General features: G+C 34.8%; 1 protein-coding gene across 5 annotated transcripts in view; it reads right to left on the reverse strand.

The window, feature by feature from the left end:
• FOXN2 (forkhead box N2) overlaps positions 1 to 15508 on the reverse strand; it is a 54076-nt gene that overhangs the window by 8068 nt on the left and 30500 nt on the right. For all 5 annotated transcript variants that reach the window (XM_045827627.1, XM_045827631.1, XM_045827628.1 and 2 more), the window contains 2 exons: positions 5872 to 5978; positions 3658 to 3722 (listed from right to left, as the gene is read on the reverse strand). In XM_045827627.1, coding sequence (XP_045683583.1) covers positions 3658 to 3722; positions 5872 to 5978 — 172 coding nt within the window. The remainder of the gene's footprint in view (positions 1 to 3657; positions 3723 to 5871; positions 5979 to 15508) is intronic.

Here is a 15508-nt window from a genome sequence, read left to right on the forward strand (position 1 = left end):
GATACAAATTACGCTCATTTGCCACCTTAAATTTGAACTCAGATTTGCACTTAGCCTCTACTGTTATCACTGTCTAAATTTTATATCTGCTTATAGTATACTATAGTGCTTATGTATAAATACTGAAATCTACTAACTAGTATGTGAGTTCCATTTTTGCCTGCTTTGTTGTTCACTGATGTGTCCTTTTTAAAAAATTTATTGGTTGATTCTTTTATGTGCCCTGACCAGAGACTGAACCTGCAACCTTGGTATCAGGATAACGCTCTACCAACTGAGCTACCCAGCCAGGGCCTTCACTGACATATCCTTGGTAGCCTAGAATAGTGCTGAGCACACAAGTGTGACCCATAAATATTTTTAGACAGATGAATTTACCACAAATACAAAGCAAACCAAAGATTGACAAAAAAGGTTTCCTTTTACTATCTCAGTATGAGATTCCTGTGCCTCTTGCTACCTGTTACACAATATTGTAACATAGATACTAATACATAAAATTAGTCATTTTAAGGTGACCAAGACAGACGACTATACTTTAAACAAACTGCTGTACCTGTTTTGGCTGATACTGGTTTCTGAAGTTCCTAAGCCTAACTTCTGTTACTCTCATATGTGTCTAAAGGTCACTCTAATATAATGATAAGACATTTCCATGAAGTGATAAATGAATCTACTATTAGACTCTAACATCAAGCCCAACAATGACACCTGAGTAATCTTTACAAAACTGATGTTACCTCATTCTTTAAAGGCTCTGAAGCAGCTCCCCCAATGTCTCATATCAGGTAGGAGTGCAGGCTCCAAAATCAGAGTTCCTTCTATTCTATTTACTAGTTGTGTCACCTTGGGAGAGTTGCTTAATTTTTCCCAACTTTAGTTTCCTTATTTGGAAAAGAATACCAGTATCTCAAATAGTTGTGAGGATTAAATGAGATAATGCATGCAAAGGACCATAGTAAGCAACTCCATGCTAACTGATGTTATAATCATTGGAAGAAGTTCCAACTCATGTTAACTAAGTTCTCTTTGATTTGGTTAATGCCTGCTTAAATTTCTTCATTGGTCTTGTTCATACAAAATGATAACATCTACAGCCACCAGACTAAGGCTACCAGTATTCTTCTATACTCCTGGGCTTCAGCCATACTCATCAGTCTGCAGGTCCCAGCAACTGCACAGGTTAACCAAACCTCTACCCAAGGTTAAGAATGCTCCCAACTTTTGAGTCCAGCGCAACCACCACTCTTTCTTCTCCTAAGATGCCTTTCCTAACTCATCTCTAAGCATAATTTGGCATTCACTTCCTTTTCCCCCAGTGTACTCTACATAATTCTAGCCAACCTTCTTCAAATAAACTCAATATTTTCTGAGACCAGAACCTGGGTCTTTCATCTGTGCACATGCGAAACCAACCACTACACTACAATGCCTGGCACTATGTAGGAACTCAACAATTACTGGTAGAATAAATAATTGTCTAATCATTTAGTGTTCTCTTTTTCAAACTTTTCTTTAGAATTCATATCAAGAGAGGTGAAAAAGCAAATTTCTTCAGAAGTCTATGAAAATGCCCTAAGGTAACCTGATTTAAATATACATTTTTTTACACTTTTGCAAATTTTATGTTTTTCTCTTAAAACCCATGAGAACTTTATATTCTATTCCAGGACAGATCTGCATTTGTTTTACCCCAGAATACCAAACACCTTCCCCACCAAGTTAATTATTAGTATGAGAATAGACTTAAGACTTAATTGTATAGAAATGAAGGGAAGTAAGGTGCTAGTAGCACTGGGGAGATCATGCATAATATACAGAAATCATTAAAGACAAGTACCTAAACTTTAGTTATAAAAATGGTGATTGAAACTAGCAGGAGAAACTTGTGAAAGTGTCTGCTCTCCAAAAAGAAGCAGCAGAATTTAGATGAAATGGAACAAGAGCAAGACAAAATTCTAAATAAGCTCTGTAATTCAAAAAGAAAATGTTCTTAAAGTGTATATATGAACTCAGCTTAAAAGACTATGGGTCATATATCAATGAGGTAATAAAAAATAAAGGAAGTTTCAACAATACATAAATGTAAAGAGAAACCACATTTATCCATCAAGTAATAGAAAAATGGACACTTACCTTACATTAACCCAGAACATATCTGAAATGGACTCCATATCCACTTTTCTTTGCAAAGTTCTCTTAAGATTTTTCACATTCTCTCCCTTCCTTATTTTTACAGACCATCATTACACTGCTTCCTATGGTGAGCTTATTGTAATTCCAAAGAGCCAATATGTTTCTGATACATGGAAAGACTCTTGGTCTGAGAATTTCTATTTTTTAAATAATTTTTGTCTATTGATTTTTAGAGAGTGAGAGAGGAAGGGAGAGAGAGTCAGAAACATCAATTTATTGCTTCTCTTATTGATGCATTCATTGGTTACTTCTTGTGTGTGCCCTGACCAAGGATCGAACCTACAACCTTGGCATATCAGGACAATGCTCTAACCAACTGAGCTACTTGGTCAGGGCTGAGAATTTCTAGTTTTAAAAATCATAGTCTGCCCTGGCTGGATAACTCAGTTGGTTAGAGCATCGTCCTGATATGCTAAGGTTGCAGGTTTGATCCCTGGTTAGGGCCCATGTAAGAATCAACCAATGAATGCATAAATAAGGTAAGTGAAACAACAAATCAATGTTTCTCTTTCTCCCTTACTCTCTAAAATCAACTTAAAATAATTTATAAAAATTATAAAAATTTCTCTAGGCTCCAAAGCAACAATGCTAGAAAACTTTATGTTAATACATCACTAGTCTGTAATATCGATTATGAGTAGAGGAAATAACCCACTAATTCGAAATTTTGATATACATTCAAAAATAAGATTATAAAATTCTAAAAGTTAACTTATTGCCTTCTTAAAGTTCTTTACACTTAAATAAACTATAAAAGAATTTTCTGAACTATGTTTAATGCAAGACTTGGCAAACTGCTTCTGTAAACGGTCACTAAGTAAATATTTTAGGCTTCATGGGCCAAGAGGCAAAACCAAGGATATACTACAGAGGTCTCTGGTGCTACTACTTAACTCTGCTGTTGCAGCAAATTTTTACAAGCCTCCAAATATTATTTTTTCAACTATTTAAAAGTGTATTTACAAGTGTAAAACCATGCCTAATTTATAGGCCATACAAAAACAGGTGACAGACCAGATATGGTCCATGAGCCATCGATTGCCAACCTTCTGTTCTAGCCACAGATATACTTGAAAAGATATGTGATGCTCTCCTGATGATATTGCTGAGAAATATCTTCCTATTTTGAAGGGAAACTACACAAAAAAAGAAACAAAAAAATGGGATGTACAACAGTGTATATAGTATAAATCCAGTATTCGGAGAAAAGATAGGTTTGTGGGCATGTCTGTGCATGCATGCAAAAATGACCTACTCACATAAAAAGCACAAAAAGAACCAAAACAATTCTATCAAAATGTTAACAGTAGAATAAAGGGAAGTTTTAATTTCTCATTTATAAGTATGTTTATTTTCCAAATTTTCAATAAACATATAATGGTTTTATAATTAGAAAAAAAATTTAAATCCTAATTTTTAACCTGAGTTTTTAATGATTTAAAATACTGCTCTTACACATACCTTTGAGGGTTCGCACCTGGTTCTGCTTGAGTACAGAGCTTAAGTAGTGAGGTGATAAAGAGCCACTGAAAAAAACAGAGAAGGAAATGTACTTATAAAAAACTTAATCTCACTTTCTACAGAACTTAGTCACAAACGCAACTAATGTGTACAAAAAAAAAAACAAACAAACAAACCCAAAAACTATTTTTACCTTTTTTCTTTAATACTACTCAGTTTAGGAAGAGTATGCCAGAGCAGAAAGAACATAAGATCCAAGATTAAATCACAGCTCTTTGGACGTTCTTAGGCAAAATAATCTTAGTTTCTTCATCTGTAAAATAGGAATAACTAAACCTCCCACATAAGGTTACTCTGCTAATTAAATAAGGATAATGCATTTAAAATGGTGGGAACAATAGGCAATACATAATAGCTACCATTTGGTGTTGCAATGCTGAAGTTTGACATAATATCACTGTAGTTGTTACCACAGAAATAAAAGTGTTTACCAAAACAAATGTTTAAGGAGTACTGTATAGTAATGATGCAAAATAGGTAAGTCCCTGATTTTATTAGTAAATATCATTACCACACTAAGCTTTCTATATTCATGAAGAGACCAGCAATTTCTTTTTAGTTCCAAAAATTAAAACATTCTGGAGACAAACTACTTCTGTTTTTTGAGCTTGTGATATCATTAAAAAACTCTGGTTTTCCAACTAAATTAAAAATCTATTTTCTATTCACAGTTTTATATACACTGTCTCTTATTCTCTTCCTCAGAATTACCAATTATGATATGAAAGGGGCTACACAAAGGCATGTCAAATGAAATTGTTATTTTGCCAAACAATGAAAAAGATAAAATGTTTCTAAAAATATTAAGATAATGTCTTAAGGTCAAAGATTATAACCTTTATGCTGTCATTGTTTAATCTACTTAATTTTAAATCATAAAATCATCTTTATCTACCTTTAAACATATGATACAGTTAAATATAAACATGAAAATGCAACAAATGAAAGGCACAATAAAGTGTGGTTTTGATGATATACAAAAAATAGTGCCAAATCTCCCATTTAATCTTTAATTTAAAAAAATAGCATAGCTAAATAGAATACATAAGTGACCATCACAGGACTTACCATTAGTTTCTAAATTATTATTGTTTTTTAACTGGAACATAAACATCAACATTAACTAATAATTTTTTTCAGATTTCATAAGAATAAACCACTCAGTTCTTATTATGATGATCCTTTTATCTATAATATGTTAAACAAGCTACAGTGATTTAGACATACTAATTTTTTTACTGTATTTCAGCTACCTCTAAAAGTTACCTAATACTACTTTAAGAAACTACCCAATATATGAAATGGTGGTAATTGTTGCAGCTGGGATTTCCTTATAACTTTCTCCCTACTTTTGTGTATGTTTGAAAATTTCCATTTATTTTATTTAAAAAGTTTAAAATTTTTTCCCAAAAATCAAATTAACCATTATACACAACACTTAAAAGTATCTTGACAAAATCTGACATTTTAAACTCAAATGAATACACTGTATTTTTGGATTATAAGACATACTCCCCCATTTGAGATGAATAATGGTTGTTAATGCTGCTGTTAAGTTCTTTCTGTTTACATTTACGTTGGTGAAATATCATGTTATTTATGTTATTAAGTATTTTACCACATTTTTTGCCTCAAAAACTTTTTTTCTCCTATTTTCCTCCTCTAAAACCTAGGTGTGTCCTATGGTCCAAAAAAATATGGTACATAATAGAATTCAAAAAGATTCTGAAGGCTTCTTTATAAGAAAACATTATCAGATTTAAGGAGGTCGTACGTTTTCAGATGTGACTTAAAATGGAAAGTTATAAGACCAATAGGAGTCACTGAGTTTGAAAACAAAAGGCAAGAAAATACATTACAATTATATTTACCAGCAAAGACAAACAAAAATCATGTTTCTTTAGAGATTAGTTATAACATATTCAGTATTAACTACATTTCCCAGAATTTATATTCTTACCTATCCAGTATCCTGTTTCCTAATAACACAAGTTAGACTCTAAATAAAACTGCCTAATGTCTTATCCATATATAATTCTTTATACAATAAAAAAAAATCCCAAACCCCTACAACTTTGTTGAGTTTCTCCATCTCACACAAGGAAATCTCATAAATCACCACTGACAGTTACATGGAAGACCCTATCTATATACCTTTGTGGAGATGTTAATGCTGAGGGAAAAGGTTGCTTCTTCAGTGCTTGCATAAGGTTGGGTTTATACTCTGGATCAACACACCATAAGGAACCTTTTCCATTAACCTGGAATGAAATACACAAGAATTAATAACCTGGAACTTTAAGACACACACAATTAGTATCTGAATGCTTTTATAAATGTGAGGGGAAAAAACCTCCTATAGTACCTTTTTAGTACAATGCAAAGGTTGAAGTAAGCTTGCTAGGAATACACTGTATGATTAAAATCCCTGAAGGCAGACTGCCTGGGTTCTTAGCTCCTGCTCTGCCATTTACCTGCTATGTGGCTGACTAACTTCTGTCTCTCTGGGCCATTCTTCCCTCGCTTGTAATGTAGGATAATAACAGTACCTACACCACAAAGAATTGTTACGTGGGTTAAACTATGCATAAAGATTCCTGCACAGTGCCTAGCCCAGAGAGTCACGAGGCCGCACAACTCCAGAACATGCCATTCACATCATAATCGGTAAGAATGATACAACCCCAAGTTATGCCGTGCACAGCATGGAGAAATGCACAACGTGGCCCTCCACATGTTAAGATGTCACAAATGCCATTATTATTGTCATAGAGAAATTAAAAAGAAAAAAATACTTTTATGCAGCATCATTTCCCCAAAACTGTTAGAGAATATGGTATTAAGTGAGGCATCAAAAAATTTAAAAAATTTTATTTTTTTAATGGCATTAACAGAAAATAATTTAATAAATGGAATGGTAAAAGTCTCAAAGAGTAGGAAGTCAGTGATTGAGGTATGGAAAAGACTCTTGTAAAAAATAAAAAAGAGGGAGAAGCATCATTCCTTCCCTCAAGAAGGTTAAGTTTCAACATCTGAGTGAATTCTGGGTAACATGGCTATGAGTACACAAGCCCAGATGCCATTAAAATAATCAAGAAAATCTAAAATCATGTAATTTGTATGATTACTGGAAACTGGAGAAAATATAAATAAAATGCCTACTAAATTACAAATGGGAGGTGCCTAAAAGAAAGAACTGTCTGATCCACAGTTCCTATACCATGGAGGAACAACTTATCAGGAAGGTAAATGAACAAGATACCTAAAGAACCTCACTAATATTATCCAACATGCAGGGGAAAGGCCAAGCTTTTGAGATAATTCCTTTGAGTAGGTTTAAAAATGCTGCACATGTCACCACACTACATATCAGCTTAAGGAATCTACATAGTCCTGCTATAATTAAACCTGCTTTACGTGGTTTCCAAAGTTATATGGCACAGAACCTCTTTCTCTCAGGTAACATTTACAGAGTTAGTGTTCTATGGAATACCTATGAGAAAAACTGATGTGATCAGTGAATTCTAATAGAATATGCTTTCCAAATATTTAATGGAAAAAACAATGACAAAATCAGGTAACTACAGGCACCTTGTGTCTCTCCCAGAAGTCCAAGGCTCTGGTAAAATTTTAAAGGCGCTGGAGTACCAGAAACTACTGCATATATTCCATGCAGACTGTCTGCCCCTAATCCTGTGTTTTCATTTTCTTGTCATACCCCTCAGTTCCTACAAGCCTTAGAGGCTATCTCAGGAGAGAAGAGGTTTTTCTAGGCACAAAAAAATGAAAAAAAAAAAACAAAAAAACCCCCAAAAAACAGACTTAAAAATTTAACAATTGGGGAAGTGCTTTTTCTAAGGACACAAAATCAAATCTCTTATGGAGCATAGGATCGCATATATTTATTTAACAGTGGTGCTGTGCTGCCTGTTGCTCCCAGCAAGTATTCCCTAGGGTCCCATATACACATGTGACAGTGGATGCCGGTCCATGTCACACACATGACCTTTGCTCCATACTAAGAGCTCCATACTAGTACCCTTGCTTCTGTGAACTTGACACTCTGGGGAGAAGAGTAAGGAGTACCAATAAACATTTCCTGTTACCAAACAAACAATTACAAATGCTGGTTAGGCATGAAGAAAATTAATTCCTTGTTAAACATCACAATTTTTTTGCCCTGGCTGGTGTGGCTCAGTGAATTGAGCACCAGGCCGTGAACCAAAGAGTCACAGGTTGGATTCCTGATCAGGAGACATGCTTAGGCTACGGGCCAGGTTCCCGGTTGGGGGCATGTGAGAGGCAACCAGTTGATATATCTGTCACACTTCGATGTTTCTCTCCCTTTATTTCTCCCTCCATTCCTATCTCTCTAAAACTATATAAATAAAGTCTTTTTTGGAAGATCACAATTTTAGACCCTGATACAGAAAGAAAAAAAAAAACAACAGTTAATCCCACAACAAAGTTCTCTGACCACTGGGAAATTTATAAACACTCTTGGTTAAGAAAGCTATCCAGCCCTGGCTGGTGTAGCTCAGTGGATTGAGCGCAGGCTGGGAACCAAGTGTCGCAGGTTCAATTCTCAGTCAGGGTACATGCCTGGGTTGCAGGCCATGATCCCCAGCAACCGCACATTGATGTTTCTCTCTTTCTCTCTCTTTCTCCCTCCTCCCCTCTCTAAAAATAAAATAAATAAAATCTTAAAAAAAAGAGAAAACTAATAAAAAAAAGAAAGCTATCCAAACCACAATTACAGATTACCTAGTAATTAAAGGGTATGAGAAACATTGTTGTATCAAAACTACGCAGATGTGGCCATAGCTCTACTTAAAGGCAAATTTATATCCCCAAACACTCTCCTTCTTAAACAAGAAATGAAATATCTGACACAAGCTTTTGTTGCATCTATGGGGGAAAAAAAGAAAAAATAAAACTATATATTTTATAATGTAAATATATAAAATCATATAAAAAGAAAATAGATAAATATATAAACTAAAAATGAGGAAAAGAATGGAATTGATAAATAAATTTGGGAGAGTATTTAAAAATACATTTTTTATCCTTACCTAAGGACATTTTTCTCATCGCATTTTAGAGAGAGAGGGAGAGAAACACCAATGCAAGAGAAGCATCAATTGGTTGCCTCCTGTATGCACCCCAAAGGAGGATCATATGTACCCAGGCCAGGGACTGAACCCACAACCTAGGTATGTGCCCTGACCATAATTGAACCCACAACTCTTTGGTTATGGGACGACATTCCAACCAACTGAGCCACATTGGCCAGAGCAAGAGAATATTTAAAAATCATCAATATGTTATTCACACTAGTTCAGCTAGTCAAGTCAAGTGACTGAAGGACTTTAGGAACTGTTGTATGCCCCATTAATTCTAACTTCAAGATAAACCTTTCCTATTTCCTTCGCCGAACATCCCAATCTGCATATCCTGAAGAAAAACCCAACTATAAGCATATTCTACAAAGGCACCACATCCATACACAGGTTACACACAGAACTCCACAGCCACACAAGGAGGGAGTTCAAAGGCAATCTCATCCCACTGTGCTGGAGCTAAACACTATCTGTATAGTGGTTAAAAGTGGAAGCCTTGGAGCCAGACTGCTTTACTTTAGAAAATGGCTCTACCACTTAACAGCTGTGTAACCTTCAGAAAAAATATCTACATTCTCTGTGTATTAATGTGCTCAAAGTATATCTCTATATAAATTGTACCTACTTCAAGAATTACTGTTTTATAAGTCAATTCATGTAAATTGCTTAGTATATTGCCAAATACCTAAGCACTCAATAAAAGCTGGCTACTAGACCTTTCTCTACAAATGTCAAAAATCGATTACCGATGTAAGTATAACCTGTCCCCTCTCCAACCATGTGATGTACAAAATTTCCTCAGAACCTCAGAACTAACACATGAGATTAGTGAAATTCAAACTATTTAATTTTTTAATAATATACCTTTTCTATCTCAAAAACCATTTCTTTAATTTGAAATATACTCTAAAAGCACATTAGCAATTACTTAGACAACAATAACATTTATGTTTTCTGTTCCCCTGCTCTTTGTTGTTTGTATAAAATCCTGTATTATATAAACTATTATGACTGTTGTTGATGTGATGAATTCCAGAGTGCTTGCATTTCCCAAAATCTTCCTGAAGGTAATATTGGTCTATTACTGAGGCTCGTTCACCTTACAATATCATGTGTTAATTATTAAGGCAGAATGACACAATGAAAGAACACTTCTGCCGGTTTAAAAACTGAGGTCCTAAACAATGCTTATTGATTGGCTATGTCATATTGAGCATATATCTCTAATAATCAGTCCTCATGCATAATTTACCTATAAAACAAAAAAAACAGGCCATTTGAGTTGTGATGAGATTCAAAACAGTAATTTACATTTAAGTGACAGAGATACAAAATAAGTGAATATTAAGGGCTTATCCTGAAATTAGCATATGTATACTAGAGTTTATATTATAAACTATATATTCCTACATCTTCTAAGAAATGAGAGAATTTAAAAAAATTAACAGTAAGAACAAAATCAATTAATTCTGCATAACAGACAAAAGTTAGGTAGTAAAGAACAAGGAATAAACTAAAGTTAGAAGGGAAAAAAGCTCATCTGAGGAAAAGTATGGTAATTGAGTACAAAGCAGTATTTAACATTCTCACAACTTAAAATATATAGGGAAAGAAAAACATGGGTGGCATATCACACTATGATATAGGGAGTAATATATCATATATATCAGGTAAAACTTTTCTAGCCTTCTGTGGCAAGATATCACATAACTGTGCCGAACAAGTATTTGACATTTTTTTCCCAAAGGAAGTTTTACAAGTGTATTTTTAGATTAAATGATGAAACTTCTTAAATTATATATTCAGTCACTTGGCCCAAATAATTGTTTTGATAGGGAAACAAAATTATAAAATGTTAGCATCTACAACATCCTTTGCTCCCAAACCATTCCTGTTTCACAGAGAAAAGACATGCATATATTATTTTTCACATACTGACTAAGATAATCATTATAATAATTCTAGCCATGTTCTATCTTGGTATTACTGAGATTATACTCCTAGAAACTGTTTAGTTCAAGTCTACTTTTCAAATTCTATCATAAGAGAATTGTAAATTGTTTTGGTAGTGGTAGAATTGCTGTTTCCTTGAAATAGCAAATTAGAAAATCTGGTACTGAAAACTTGCAGTTCGGGTCGGTTAAGTATCCTGAATAAGGTCTCCAAATAACAGTCTGGTTTATGTTACCATGGCAGCACTTCCTTTCACTAAGTCTGTTCACAACTATCAGTAACAAGAGATAAAACTATGCATTTGCTAAGCTATGTTTTTTGAGTCCACAGCAAAAAGGAACTTATTTTTAACTCTCAGGTTAAAACTTTGCCTCTTCATTAATGTGCTTATGATAGAACATGATAATAAAGAGCTTTAGAAGAACTGTTTTAAACTAAATTTGCATAAAACAAAGTGACTTTTTTGGTGCGGTAAAAACAGGAAATGTGCATTATCTCATTTACTGTTATGCATTTTGGAACTCTAAGGCTTCTGGATTTATTTGGTAGAGAACCAATGAAGGTTTTGAAGAAATGAGCTGAATTTTTAAAATACTTACCTTAATGGAAGTTGTAAATAATAGACTGGGAGAAGAGGCAATGTTCACTATTCTTGAAATGCTTTTATGTACTTGCCCTATACATTTTAGTAGAGTTCCCCTCTTGACCACCTTTTTCAGTGGTTTTTAGAACCACTGAGTTAAAAAGAATTAACTAATTAAAAACCACATTCATGACTCTTGCTTATAGCATGAACTTTTACAGCAATGAGCATGACTTTTTCTGCCTGAAATTCAGCTATTGAAACAAGTCATCATCATGCAAATATACAGAGTAAAATTGTACTAAACCAGGTAAAATGTCAAATTTTATATTTCCCAGCTAAATTTTTTTCCAAAGGAAGTTAAGTTTTACCAACGTATTTTTAGATTAAACGATGAAACTTCTAAAATCCTACTTTGGCTTTATAAAAAGTTAGAAAAATAGATATAAGGCTTGGATGTTAATGTTTAAAATTTTAAAACCAAAACCAAAATCCACCATATCTAACTTTTGTAATTTTAAAATCTTGAAGCAGAAAAATATCAAGCCAAGATTTTTAGACCTGCCTTTTGAGAGTAGTAACTATGGTATCAATGACAGGGGGAAATCTAAATAGCAGGTATACAAACTGATTGGACATCATCACTGCTTTGTAGTTTGACCTGGACTTTGCCATCTTGCCTTCTTTTGAGATTATCATCTCTACATAACTACTAGTCATCAGAAAAGTACCCTCAAGGTTGCCAACATTTAATGGAAGTAAGTATACCCTACTTGCCTTCTGCAGATTAGAAGAGAAATACTGTCATCTTGAGGCATCGATTCAAGAGTTATTTCATAAACTAAAATATCCATAAAGTTTCCCAATCCTACTTCAACCTATCACTTTCTGTGTCCAAATTTCAGACATTTAAGCAAAGTGGTCTACTGATTTTTGTGAAGACCATCACCTGTGAATTCCTCCCCTCACACCCTCTGACTTGTGATAATAGCTTGATACTTTTTGTCCAATATATAACAATTTCTGTATTTATTGTCATATTCTTTACTATCTCTGAACACAATTTCTTTCTCTTTATCACACTGTCCCTGTACTCTGGACGTAATGGTCTCCCATTTGCTAGCTCTTACTTCCTTAATTTCTTTCTTTCTTGAAGCATTCAAAAACACTTCAGTTAATGGCATAAATAATGCACACATTTCAAAATTATAGACAAAAACAACTTCCTTTTGATCATACCACATTGAACATATTATTTTACAACTTTTATTACAAATAATACCACAGTGAATATTCTTATATACATTACCTTCTACGCAAGTATAAATGTTACTGTAGGGGAGAAATCAGAATCTGATTCCTTAGAACTAAGGATATGCAGGATATGCACATTTCTAATTATACTAATTTCTGCCAAGTTGCCTTCAAGTTTGGTCATATTTACTGACCATAATTTACACTCTTTTGTAATCAATAGTGTGAAACTATTGATTTTTTTATTTCCCCAGGTCCTCCTCTAAGTTGATGCTATCAAACATTTAAAATTTTTATACTCTAATAGGTAAAAAGTGGCCTTTTGTTTTTTAATTTGTATGTCCTTGATTATCTATGGGGATGAACATCTTTGCATATGTTTATGAGCCATCTGTATTTCTTCTTCTGTGAACTATTTCTTCTTATGTTCATATTCTTGTCCATTTTTCTATCAAGTTTTCTTTTCTTTATTGAATTATGAGTTCCTTATATACAGTGGTGTGTTGCTGACCATAAACATCAACTTCACATTTAATGTTGTTAGCTTGAAACGGGCCATGATGGAAGTATGTGTACCATGGAAATCTGCAAAAGCTACGTCCTCGCCTTCACTCAATTATTAAACATTAACCAGCACACCACTGCTTATATGTTTTGATCCTAAATTTTTTCGTTGTTACTTGTCTCAATGACTCTTCTTGGCTATGTGATACATAGCAATTTGTTACATGGCAATAAATAACTAATACAACCTCCTCTAAGCATAAGATGATGATATGTGCTAATGTCTTGATACTCACAGTGTGTCCATGGACTAGCAGCATCAGGATTACCTGAGAGCCTCTTAGAAATAAGAGCCTCACCCCTCTCCTAGATTTGCTGAATCACAATCTGCATTTTAACAAGGTCCTTAGGTGATCAGTTGGTACATTTAAGTTTGAGCAGCACTATCCTGGAAAATACTTCAGTTACCTAAAAATATGATTACTTACTCTTTTAACTCTTATTTCACATAAGGATAAACTCCTTCTACCACTTTGGGTATAGTAAACTATAAGAGAACATCACTCCTATACTAACAGGGAAAAAAACACAAAATAATCTACAAAATCATCATTTTTTATGGGCCTGTATGAGAGCTAAAGCTGCAAGACAATTGAAATAACTAAACTCTAAACTGTGACAGGGCCCTGTGAGTAGAGATGGAACATGTAGACTGTTTTACCTTTGGCAGAGCATGGAAGAAGTGACAGTCATAAAAGAAGGAAAAAAGACTCATAATTTAACAAATTCTTAAAAGCCAAGTGTGGGCTAGCAAGATAAGTTAGCATCCCTGGCACTCCAAGAGTGCCTCTCCAGAAAGAGTCTGCATCCACTAGCCAGCATTTTTCCATGGGCCTCCATCCTGTGCTCTAGAGGAAGATAGTAGGCAGGGAAGGAGATCTAAGAGACATCCTTGTGTCTCTTTAGATACCCTTCATCTAAAAGAGATGAAGACAGATGCACAGAATCTACCAAGGCAGAACTCATCCACACTACAGGCCCTGAATGAGCATAAGGTGAGCATCAGGTGTCACTGTGGGACAGGCACACAACCTTCCTACGCTCCGGACAAAGCTCCAATATGAAGCAAAAGCTGTCTGCTACTGAGAGATAAAATACCCTACACACCTCAGTCCCATGCAAATGATGGCTGCTGGGAGAGAAGTACCAAACTGAGCTATCCTGATACTTTACTGACACTAGGCAGTGTGCCATGTGTCATTAGGAGAAGGGCACAAAATCAGCTCATGCTGAGATTCTCCAATGACACAAAGCACAAATCTGCTACACTGAGAAAGGAAATGGTCATTCACCTATACTTAAGACATCCCACTCATATTAGCCAGTTTACCTGCCACAATGGGAATAAGCAGGAAATAGGCCTGAGCTCTGGATCAGTGTTCTCCAGTAGGACTTTCTACAAGGACAGAAATATCCTGTATCTATGCTGTCTAATATGCCAGCCGTTAGCCCCATGTAGACAATTGGCTGTTGATGAATGCAGCTTTAGACTCCATGCCTAGCAGATGGGACAGACTGTCTGCTCCTGGACAAGGCATGAAAAGAGCCTTTTCTGGGGGTACAAGCATATAGGACCTGCTTAAGACTAAAACTGGAACAAAAGAAAGAAACCCACCCTACACAAAACTTTTGCACCAGATAATAAGCAATGACAATCTATTGTTATGGGAAGGGCAAGAACATGAAAGGAAATGTCCAAACTCCTCCCCTGCCTCCAAATGTGGCACAAGCTGAAAGATGAAGGTAAAGCAGAAACACTGAAAAAAAAATCATCTGATACACCAGTTCTTTTTTTTAAGATTTTATTTATTTATTTATAGAGAGAGGGGAAGGGAGAAAGAAAGGAAGAGACACAATGATGTGTGAGAGATACATTAATTAGTTGCCTCTTGCACAACTCCTAATGGGGGCCTGTCCCACAATCCAGGCATGTGTCGTGACTGGGAATTGAACTGGTGACCTTTTGGTTTACAGGCCTGCATTCTATCCCCTGAGTACAACAGCCAGGGCTGATACACCAGTTTTCACACTAAGCCCAAAGTATTGGCAGTCTATCTCTGTAGGAATGTGAAGCCTGTGGTGTGCTGAAGGTAACTATGACAACCACAAAACCCAATCCTAGTTCAATTAGTAACTACATTGACTAATACCTGTTTGTACTATCATCATGACAGAAGTAGAGGCATGCCTACTTCTGGGTGGAAATATTATTTACTTCAATCTCTACCATTGTTTTATACTGACATTCAATCTAAAATTATGAAACACACACAAAAACAGGAGATAAAATAGTTAAACTAGACCCAGAGATGGACCA

The sequence above is a fragment of the Phyllostomus hastatus genome, unplaced genomic scaffold (genome assembly GCF_019186645.2).
Source record: "Phyllostomus hastatus isolate PE091 unplaced genomic scaffold, TTU_PhHast_1.1 phas_scaffold_78, whole genome shotgun sequence".
NCBI classification, from domain to species: domain Eukaryota; kingdom Metazoa; phylum Chordata; class Mammalia; order Chiroptera; family Phyllostomidae; genus Phyllostomus; species Phyllostomus hastatus.